Raw genomic sequence first — 11883 nt, forward strand, 5'->3', positions numbered from 1 at the left:
GATAAGAAATAATGTTTAATTATTTTTTATTTTACAATGCTTAATTAAATACTATAATTTAATAGTACAAATTGTTTATCTTTGAATTAAAAATAATTTTATTTTATTTGTAACAAAAAATTTTACAAAAAAAAAATAAATATTTTAACTAATAATTTATTATAATTTTTTAAATATAAAAAAAAAATTAAGGTTCTGCTGGTTTAAATCCATAATAATGTAAGTACCTTAAAGTACGATCAAGAATAATTCCAGGACGTATAATTTTATACTTACCTGAGACAGTCAGATCAACAATAGTCGAGCCGACCCGATATTTTTCATTGAGCTTGCGCTTATCAGGTATATTATAAAAAATACCATCAATTACCGGCCAAAGCTCGGAAAATTCATCAGTTGTGAGACTGCTCGGTTCGTTGCTGCGATTAGCACTCGTCAGCGCCAAAGGTTCATTCAATATTTTAGCGAGACTTCGCAGAAATTTACTGTCTGAGATACGAATCCCAATAGTGTCAATTCCAGGGTTCAATTTTGGGTTCAATTTATCGGTCCGTTTCACGACGATAGTGACCTGTCCTGGCAAAAGCGCCAGCAGAAGATTCGGGGGAATATGGTCTATATGACCCCAACAACTAATGTCTTTAACACTATTTACCGCAATAGCAAACGGCTTGTTTTTATCGCGTCCTTTAATTTCGTAGAGTTTTTCAACACATTCTGTGTCTTGAGCTAGTGTTGCTAGACCATATATCGTGTCTGTTGGAACAGCGATTATTTTTTTTTCACGTAGTAATTTTACTCCGATAGCTAAACTCCTGTCGCCACCGATGAACCAATGCTTTGCACGTGGACTTAAGTGCTCCATCATGACTGTTACTTCCCGAATTGTCTTTGCTATTGGAGGCAAATACTTTACGTCTGCTATCGATCTTCTGGCTTCAACAATACACTGGTACTGTAAAAAAAAAATTACTTAAATTAATTAAATATAATTTTCACAATTATTATTGTCATTTTTAAATTACAAAAAATTATATATAATATTAATAATAAATTAGTTTATGAATTTTCTAAATCAATATAAAATTATTAGGGTAATTTTTTAATAAAAATTAAATTAGCTGATACCTAAAAATTTTTATAATTTTTTTTAATTGAAAAAATTATTAAAAAAAAATAAATATAAATATTAGAAATAAACTGATGTAAGAAATTAAAATAATATTGAACCTTTAATTTAGATGATTGAACTCTTATCACAGTGAACAACATTTGAAAAATATAATTGTTTTAAATTCCAAAGTTGATTCTTTATTAAATTTATCCAAACAAATCACTATTAAAAAGTTAAGTCGTCGGATCTAATCATTGTTAGCTTAATAGTGAGAGTACACCTGCAATAAAAAATAATAATTAATTAAATGTAATGTAAAATTAAAATACTGAAGTTAGCTGACAATTGCCAATTTTTCAAATTTTTATAACAAATCAATTTCAATAAAAAAATTTCAGTGTCATTATAAAATTACATATGTAATTGCAATAATTCGTGAATATTACCTCATAAATAATGAGCAAAAATTATTTTTGCTATTCGTATTATCTCAGTGCGTAGAACATTAAACTGTCTAATCTTGATAAAATAATTATTTAATGACAATTTTCAATAAGTCTACAATAAATATTTTATTTTTTAACAGGTAATTCTAAAAATGTTCAACATACACGTGGTTATGTTTAAAAACTTGTATTTAATATTATTCACTTCAGGTTAGGGCTTGAGTTATTTATGAAGGAGGGTAGGGAGGACCTCTATCTTCCATACCATCAACAATAAAATATTTCTGACATAACCCTACTTTATCAACAGTTGAAAAATTATGAAAATTAAGATAACACTGAAGTTGACAGATATTAAAATTTTTTTTGGAATTTTATAGCAATGAAATTATTATAAAAAAATTCCACGTGTGAAAATTAATAAAAATTATATAAAATATTTTCAAAAAATTTGACAGCTGTCAGCTAACTTCACTATCAAAAAATTTTAATAATAATAATAATAATAATAATAATAATAATAATAATAGTGGAGTGTCTCACAATCGACTCAGAACTCATGCGCATTATTTTTCGCGGTTAAAAATGGTTTACTCCGTTGTTATGGTAAAAAAAAGCAACATTCGTTGATTTGTTGTCTAACCATTTTGTTTTTGTGATAACTTTTATTTTCTACACGTTTTACACTCATTAAATTATAAGTAATCATAAATAATGGCGAAATTACATGATTTGTGCGAAAAATATTTCGGAAGTCGGAATTTTTATGAAGTTCTCGAAATACCTAAAACAGCGAGTGACAAAGAAGGTATTTAACCTCACAATTTATTAAAAAAATAATTATTAGTTTAAATTTATTTTAAAAAAATTATTTTATTAATTTTTAGTAAAAAAAGCCTACCACAAGTTGTCACTGTTGGTGCATCCGGATCGTGTTGCTGAAAATAAAAAGGAAGAAGCCACTGAAAAATTCCAGGTACTTGGATTCATTCATTCAATATTGAGTGACACTGAAAAACGTAAAATTTATGATGAAACTGGCCAATACGATGAAGAAAGTGAAGAAGTTGCGATGCGGAATTGGGCCGACTATTGGCGTACACTGTTCAAGGAAGTTACTATCGAAGACATCAACAAGTATGAAAAGGATTACAAAGGATCTGAGACTGAGATTAAAGATCTCAAGCGAGCCTACACTGACAGTAAAATTTATTATTATTATTATTTTATCTGTAAAAAAAAAAAAAAAAAAAAAAATGTACTTATGATTACAAATTATTTTTTTTTTTTTAGGCAAGGGTGACATGGATTACATCCTAGAAGCCGTGCCATTTACTAATTGTGATGAAGAGCCTCGCTTGCACGCAATTATTCAAAAGCTTATTGAAGACGGTGAAGTACCTGAGTACAAAGCTTTTACTAATGAAAATGAAAAGAAAAAAGCTCGTCGTAAACGTAAAGTAAGTAATATTTTAATTTATTTTTTTTTTTTAGTTTCAGTTTTTATATTAAAATATGCCAATTTATATTTTGTCCGTCAACGTATGCATTTTTTATATTGTCATAATTATTTAAAAAATTGTCAGAGATAATAATTTATCTGATTATTTTTATTCTTATGAAATATGAATCAATATAAAAGTTAAATTCATATTTATTTTTAATATATAAAAATTAATCTATAAATTTTAATTAAAAAAAAAAAAAAACTGAAAATAATTACTCAATATTAAATCTTCAATTTTTTTTTTTAAATTGAAGGTTGAAAAATTATAGAAAATTATAGAGCACATAAATTTAAATTTATTAAATTATTCCTAGATTTAAAAATTATAAATTTAGATCTGAAAAATAAAATGAAGGATTATTTAATACAAATTAGAAGATCTTAACCCAATTACTTAATTAAAATCTCTTATATATTTAAATCTCTCAACAATTTTCGATAGCCATCATCCAATTTTTCAATAAAAATGATTTCCATTAATACCGATAGGCGGTAGCAATCCTATCAACTGCAGCGCAATAACTAAGATGAGCCCACGTGGGTGTAGAGAGGGAAAAAGCGGGCTCCAAACTTCAAATAGAAGGGGTAACATTAGTAAATAAATAACCGCAGCATTCGTAAAGTAAATTCAGTCTCCGTATTTAATTTTCTACCCTCGTTACTCCAACTCAAACTCTCGCTCCAACGATGTATTAAATATTAATAGTAAATAGTTGATAAATAAATTACCCGGAATTTTGTAAAATAAAAATAAAAAATCACGATGTCTGTGTCAGTGTATCTGTTTTCAAAACTGTTAATTTTGACTTTGATAATCAACCGCGTATCATCAACATGTACGCAAGTGAAAAATGAAGACATGATTGAGTACTCTTGTGAGAATGGTACGCTTGCCGACCTTTACTCGATCCCTGAACGAACTGAAAAAATCCGCATAGCAAACATAGACTTGTCTCATATAACCGCCAATACTTTCGGCAGATTTGGCGACAACCTGTGGGTCCTCTCATGCTCCTACTGTTCAATCCAAGAGATAGATGACGACGCTTTTAAAACTCTCACCAACTTGCAGCAGCTGAGGTTGGATAACAATAATTTACGCTCTGTAAAAGCCCAGTGGTTCCAAGGTTTGACATATTTAACCTACTTGGATTTTAATTACAACGAGATTGAGAGAATCGAAGACGGGGTTTTTGCTAATTTGCCCGGTCTTGTGGATCTGAGAATCGCCGGGAATAAACTTCAGTGTTTGAATGTTGATGAAATGTCCCACCTGGTGGACTTGAAACGTGTTTTTTTGAACCGTAATCCTGAATTCAAGTGCCCGAATGCCGTGAATCAGTTGATGCAGTCCAAGAATATTAATTATGAACGTGATGATGATTGGGATAAAATTACTCATGATTTAATTCAACCTAAATCTGCTAAGTTATTGTCTAAGGTCTTGGAGTCGGTTACTGAAACTTTAAAAATTTATGATAGACCTGAGTTGGCAACTGAAGATCCAAGGAGTTATAGAACTTATGATCCTAGAATTTATGAAAGACCTAAAGATCCAAGGATTTATGAAAGACCAGAAGATCCTAGAATTCATGAAAGACCAGAGGATCCAAGAATTCATGAAAGACCCGACATGAGACCTGAAGATCCAAGGATTCATGAAAGACTTGAAGATCCAAGAATTCATGAAATATTAAACATGAGACCAGAAGATCCAAGAATTCAAGAAATCCTTAACATGCGACCAGAAGATCCAAGAATTGATGAAATATTTGACTCAATAAAAAATAACCCAAGAACATACAACCAACCTGAAAATGAAAATATTTATGAACCACCTGACTCAAGAACTGAAGTTCCCAGAGGTTACGAACGACCAGAATCAATCACCGAACTTGATCAAAATCCTGAAAGACCTGACGAAGATTCAAGAAACCACCCCAGACCAAAATTAATGACAGAGCCACCAAAAATCTACCAAAGATTTGATCTAACGAACCCACCTGAAGTATACGAAAATTATGAAACAACGCCGATGTATCGTGAACGTTTAATAATAACTCATAACCCAGAATTGCCTTCTAGTACAAGTAATATTAATTATCCAGTAACAAGTATACATTATCCAACATCTGTTACTTATCCTGATAAATCAGACACGCCACCGAGCACTTATTCTCAACCTGAAGCTTCAAGAAATTTTCCAGACATACCAACCCCACCAGTGTCAGTGCCACAAGAGCCTTATTATTATCCGCGATCATCGACCTTTGCTCCATATAGCGAAGTAAACGCGCACCGCCTGCCAACGTCGACGTCCAAAATATCCTGGACGTCAAACTCCGAGGACGTCAACACCTTTGACGACATATACTATCCGATTGAGGCAGACCCGCTTTCCAGGGAAGACAATCACAATGTTAATTATCCAGAGCGTGGATATTATCCTACCAGGCCTTTTGAGCAAGAGAAAGAAAAACAAGTCACCGACGAAGTAGCTAGCCTGCCTTTGGGCAATCCTCACACGCTCGAGAATTATCAACAGGTCGATGAAATGCCGCCGGTGACTATTTTTACTGCTGAGGAACCGACCAATGGACCCGTGACAACCACCACGGACAAGCCTCTGCCTAGCTGCAGCTCTTCAGCTTCAATAGGGTTTGGCGGTTCCATTGCCATACTATGTTTCGCGGTTTCCCATTCGATTTTACGAACGATCTAGTCGCGACGACCAGGAGAAGAGTGGAGAGTTGGAGATGAAAGACTTACTTGTTTATTTTATTTTTTCATATAGCTTCGTTTAAATATTGAACTCCAGTACCTTTAATTATTATTTAAAATGCTTTTAACAAGTACCTATGGATTATTATTAATGCAACGTTTAATGGACTTTATATTTTATTCCAAGGACCGATTTATGCCTCATTTAATTCTGAGTATGTACAATTTATTTATTTTTATTTATGATAATTTTATTTATTTTATTCATTCAATTTAAATTATTTTTTGTTGGGATTGCCTATTGTTTTGTAGCGGCTCAATCAAATCTGCATGATACTCTAAATATTTTTTATTAAATGTTACGTACAGTTTGTTTTTTTACAGCGCGATAATTGAAAGTAACGAGCTGTGAGGGTCGTATTGCATCCATGGTGTTAATGTCATAATTACTAGCGCTCAGTTACGCGTAATCTATATTTTAATTATTAATTGCGCAACGTTCGCTTCATTTATATTATCACAGTATTGAAGATATAAATTGGTCCAGAATTGCGAAAGTTATTTTCGCTTTTTTATTGTTATAATTTATTTCAATCAGAAAAACTCCTACGAGCTTTTTAAATTTATAAATAAAGATGCGTGCAGGATAGTAGTCTAATGTAGCGAATCTATTGAAATTAATAGGAAGGCCGGCGGTAATGTAATTCCGGAGTGGGAATGAAAAAATTATTCTGTTAATTCAAAAAAATTAATATAATAATTTTTAAATATTTTTTTATTTAGTATAGAAAAAATTTTATTAAAAAATATTAATATTTTTTTTCTAATTAAAAAAAAATTTTTCTTTCACTAAAAAATGTTTGTAAGAATCATAAAGTTGCATTTAGATTAAAAAAGAAAAAATTAAAAATTTAAAAAATGAAATTACTGTCAGTTAAAAAATATGTCATTACGAAGAAGAAGTCAATCACATAAATTCTAATAAGCGAAAGAAAAAGTAATCAATTTCATGAGAACTATCACGGTCAAATCAATTGAACTCTTTATCACAAAATCTTCGCCTTCAATGTAAATTCCTCAATTAATTTACTCGCCGAAAAAAATTACCTACGTTGAAGCGATATTAATCTCACGCAAGTCGTCTATAATGACATCTCTGTAGTGTAATATTGATTACCATTGAGATAAAAAAGTAGTTTATGATAATAATCCTAATGATTATGATTATCGACAGTGTGCTATTTGCAAGCTCACGCGCGACCTTCAATCTCTCTTCAACTCTGGATTATTTCACCACATACAATTGAAGTAATAACCATTAGACATAATAACTAATAACGAATCGGAGCCATCCATCCATTGTTATATTGCTAATATCATATCAAGCTCTCTCGAGTATGTCAAATTATTTAAGGGGAGCGTGATTACGTCTTTTTGCGTTCACATATCTATTCATCGCACATGTGCTTCCTTGTAGATATTTTCTAAATATTAAACATTAATTATAAATTAAAAATTTAGTCAATATTTATTTTTAATGAAAATTACAAAATTTAATTATCTAAAAATTAAAATTTTTTACTGGAGTAATTTTCCAAATAATAAAACTTCAAAATAAAAATTTTTTTTCTTATTAATTATTTACAAATTTAATTTAAAATTTTGTAAATTTTTTTTTCTGAAAATTAAACAATTAAACTATCTAAAATTCAAGAATTAATAAAAATTTTTTACTAAAATAATTTTCTAAATAATAAATAATACTATAATATATAATTCGCGGTCATATAAACAAAACGTGAACTTGTTCATTGATTAAATAAGAAATCTAGGCACTCTCTGTGAATAACTAACACAAATATTTGTCAAAATAGTTCAATGATGAGAATAAATGTTGGCTAATGTTAAAATGTATGAGGTATGTGCTGTTACAGCTGCTAATGATAATTCTACTTCAGATTGTTTGAATGTGTAACTCTGTTATGTATATATATTGGTATTAGTATTAAATACCAGCATTAAGTGTGCAGAACTTTGGTGGGTACTGTCTTAGAATGCTCCTATTGAGCTAACCAGCATAACACTATGACTAATGAAATATTTAGGGCATCTTATAGTCTTGTGATGGTTTGGTTGGCATGTTTCCGGAGGACTTCCAGAGAATTTGTCCCACATTTCGGCTTTTTTTTCGCGATAATACGCCAAGTTGATGAATAACAAGATTGAGACAAATTACTTGAGTAATTTTAAAAGTCTAGACATGGGTGATTGATTTTATGCGTGATAAATACTTTTAATTTAATCAAACAAGCCTTTTAATTCAAACAAAATTTTTTTAATAATTAACTTTAAGCACAATTTTTTTGGAAGTTTATTTTTTTAGAGGAATAATGAATTTTATTGTCAACTTTTTTAATATCAAATAAATTTTTTATTTATTATCTTTCTTATATAAAAGTTTATTATCTTAAATAAAGGTACCGTTCAAAGTTCATTTAAAAAAAAAAAAAAATAAAATAAATTTAATTAATAAATAAAAACAAAAATATTTTATAATTTTACTTGAATTAATATTTCATCATTAAAACGAGGCATTGTAATATGACAATGAAAAATACGTTTCTATTGTTTGAAAGCTTTTTGAAAGTCATCAATATTATAAACAAAATTATAATTATTTAGATAAAAATAATAAAATAAAAAAAAATTCTAAATTTGATTTTATAAAAAAAAAATTTCATTGGGTAAAAAAAAAAATAAAAGAGACTTTTTTTAAGTATACATTTTTCTAAAAAAATAATTTTTGTATTTTTCTAGTTCATTAAAAAAGTATTAATAATAATAATAATAATAATAATAATAATAATAATAATAATAAAATTCCAAGATATTTAAAACAGAAAAAAAAAAAGTCTAATTACAGTGACCGCGACATTCCACAGAATTAAAGTGAGTTAAATAAAAATAAATGGACACTATTAAAATTCTCGTAAATAATTTTCTACGGGTTGTTGTACTCAATTAAAATCAATCAGTATTACATCTACAAATAAACATGTCCGCAAACTCTTTTAAAAAAAAAAAAAAAAAAAAAAAAAAAATAAATTATTTGAATTACTCACTCCATATCTCAATATCACACTTCTATTCGGTCTATTCAATAATCTCCTACATAACAATAAATCTCGAATAAAAATTTTTATTCCAGCCACTTAACAACTAAAAAAACAATTAAAACCTCTATTATTTTTACTGGCCCACATTTGTTGACACAATAAATTTATTATTTCTATTTTAAAATTAAAACTATTAATATTCATAGCGGTTTTGCCCTTGAATAATTTAACCTTTTTTAGCTCTACTTACATCACGTCCGTTTTTATTAAAACTCAGTTAGTATTCATATTTATCAAAAATATTTATCAAGAAAACTGACAGTGATTTATATTTAATAAACAATTATCAATAAAATATCTGCAATTACATCAGCGCAGAAAATTACCGTTTGATATATTAAGTTAAAATTAAATTCTTGACGTTGAATTATAAATAATTATTTATTTTTTAATTTATTAATTTATTAATTTATAATTTATAATTTATAATTTATAATTTTAGGGTGAAGACTTGAAGTGCGGTCATGAAAATTTTTAGATTTTACCTCATCGAGTTCATCGACGGCTACGATTAGCCGTGACGTTAGAATCTGAGATATATATTTATATTAATGTGTATATACTTGAATTGTATCACAGCCATCGACTTGGTGTTTGGCTATTGATATATATATATATATATATATATATATATATATATATATATATATATATATATATATATATATATATATATATATATATACATTAAAGAATTGACGTTATGCAATGTAAACCTAACATTAGTTGGTGCCTCAGAAAAGCTTGCCAGGAATTATAAATACCGGAATTCGCGCTTCTTAAACTCTTGTTTCTTAATGCCCGTTAATGTTTAAATGGAACGATTCCATCATCTATTTTTTTATCATTTTTTACTGACCCTACTTTTCATAAATAATTTTAAAGTTCGCATAAAACTTAAAATTATTATCACTAATTAATTTTTATTATATATATTAATTAATAAACATTATTTATAAGTATTTAGGTTGTATTTAAAAATGCTCTATTTATTTTTAGATACATAATTAGGCAATGACCTTGTATCTTGTGAACTAATGACATTTTTAAAGATATAAGCTCATCCTGATGTTACACTCATCGAGACCTTTCATTTGAGTACCCACATCAATTTTTTATATATTTATATATGAAAAATATATATTATCGCTGTATTTTATGAGCGTATTGAATTCTCATTTTTATTTTAGTATGAATTGTTGCTAAACATTATTTTCCATTCAATTATTTTTCGATCATTGAAGCTATTTCAAAATTTTATTATCAAGAATTCAAATGATTTGTAAACAATTAAGTAATTACAGTATGTGATTGTTTATTGGCTTTTGCCGAATGTATTTATGCATCTTTGATTTATTACTCATAAAAATCAATTTAAGTATATTTGTAATAGACTAATAAAATTAGTCGATTATTTATTTCTTCTTTTAGATAATTTTATTTGCCGACATTTATCAGTATTAATGTCTTTTAATTTCTTTTATTATCACGTGAAATTCTCTCAGTTACTTAGAACTGTAATTTAAGTATTTCTGAATACACCATAAGAATATATTTAACTTTTATAGCTTTGACTAAAATATTCAAAAATTGTAAACATACTTATATTAATTTATTTTACTTCAAATAAAACTTGAGGTATAAAAATTATTTTTCTAACAAATTTGCAGTAAAAATACTTTTATAAAAATTTATCTTTTAAATTTTTGATTTAAAAAATTTTTTATATTTACAAAATTATATTTTTTTTTTTAGAAAATTTTTAAATTGTATTTTATTAAAATAAATGCATGTAATTTTTTTTAAATCAATTTTAGAATTAAGTTTAACGAAAAAAAATTTACTCAAGTTTATTTCACTAATTCATCTCATCACACCATAAAATTTTTTGTAATTTAAACAGAACAGTCTGTTATCATCTTGTCAAGAGAAAAAAAAAAAAAAAAGAATGCGGGATTCATTTAAATTAATTTTTTACTTTTCACATCTGGCAGCAAAATTAAAAGTTGATTTTTATTTATTAAAAAAAAAAAAAAAAAAAAAAAAAGTCTAATTTTCTCTCCATAATCTTGATCTGTTTTCTATTAAACTTCTCTAGTCTCATATCCAATTCATATCTACAATATTAAATAATCTCTTAAGAATGAGCGCGTGGTACGTATCAAAAATAGAATGTGAACATTAATAATGAGCATATTAAATTTTTTTCATTAAATAAAACCAGCGTGAGATATTAAGTAGAAGCCGTTAGAGTATATTTGTTTTATAAATATATACTGAGTATTTTATCTGCACCTGAAATAATTAATCCAAAATTTATTAATCAAAATATTTATTTATTTGTTTTAGTGGGCAAAAGAAGCTGCCGAAGCGGAGCGCCTTGAGAAGCAGATGAAACTCGAGAATGATGAGAATAATAAATCAAAAAACAAAGATGATCTTGCGCTCGCTATACAAAATCGAAACCGCGAGCGTGCTGGACAGGCTGAAAACTTCTTTGATTCACTGATAGAGAAATATGCGAAGAAAGCCGAAAAGCCGGCTAAAAAAAAGAATTCCTCCGCTAAAAAGAAGAAAAAAACATAAAAATATTTACCTTAAACGTTTGCTCGATCAATAATCTAAGATACATATTTTCTAATTAATAATAATAACTATTATATTCATAATAATAATTATAAAATTAGTATTCTAACAAATTTCATGTTAAGTAATAAGAACCATCAGAATTCATTTTATTTTTTTTTTTTTCAATTTTTTTTCTGCTGTATTGATATTTATAAATAAATTATTGTGTTTATAATTCTGATCCTTCACTCTTTTTTTTTTAATTATAATTTTTTTTTTTTTTTCCTATCCTAAAAATCTCTGCAAAAATCAAATTACATTATTTATAAAATAATAAATAAATAAAAAACT

General features: G+C 27.4%; 3 protein-coding genes across 3 annotated transcripts; 2 read left to right on the top strand and 1 right to left on the bottom strand.

Annotated features, from left to right (window-relative positions):
- Positions 1 to 71: 71 nt before the first annotated feature.
- Positions 72 to 1755, bottom strand: Tcs1 (Threonyl-carbamoyl synthesis 1). Its single transcript, XM_074237550.1, has 3 exons — positions 1561 to 1755; positions 1231 to 1394; positions 72 to 955 (listed from the first exon to the last, which is right to left on the bottom strand). Exons 2-3 carry the CDS (start codon positions 1270 to 1272, stop codon positions 188 to 190), a joined length of 810 nt encoding a protein of 269 aa, XP_074093651.1. The 5' UTR covers positions 1273 to 1394; positions 1561 to 1755; the 3' UTR covers positions 72 to 187.
- A 377-nt stretch (positions 1756 to 2132) lies between these two features.
- On the top strand, positions 2133 to 11767 carry LOC141538510 (dnaJ homolog subfamily C member 9-like). Its single transcript, XM_074260026.1, has 4 exons — positions 2133 to 2368; positions 2448 to 2762; positions 2854 to 3020; positions 11314 to 11767. Exons 1-4 carry the CDS (start codon positions 2275 to 2277, stop codon positions 11548 to 11550), a joined length of 813 nt encoding a protein of 270 aa, XP_074116127.1. The 5' UTR covers positions 2133 to 2274; the 3' UTR covers positions 11551 to 11767.
- On the top strand, positions 3687 to 5997 carry LOC141538509 (uncharacterized). The gene has a single exon (XM_074260025.1). It carries the CDS (start codon positions 3831 to 3833, stop codon positions 5787 to 5789), a length of 1959 nt encoding a protein of 652 aa, XP_074116126.1. The 5' UTR covers positions 3687 to 3830; the 3' UTR covers positions 5790 to 5997.
- Positions 11768 to 11883: the final 116 nt, after the last annotated feature.

The sequence above is a fragment of the Cotesia typhae genome, unplaced genomic scaffold (genome assembly GCF_013202065.1).
Source record: "Cotesia typhae breed Kobodo isofemale line unplaced genomic scaffold, CoteBio_Ctyphae contig_22, whole genome shotgun sequence".
Taxonomy (NCBI): Eukaryota; Metazoa; Arthropoda; class Insecta; order Hymenoptera; family Braconidae; genus Cotesia; species Cotesia typhae.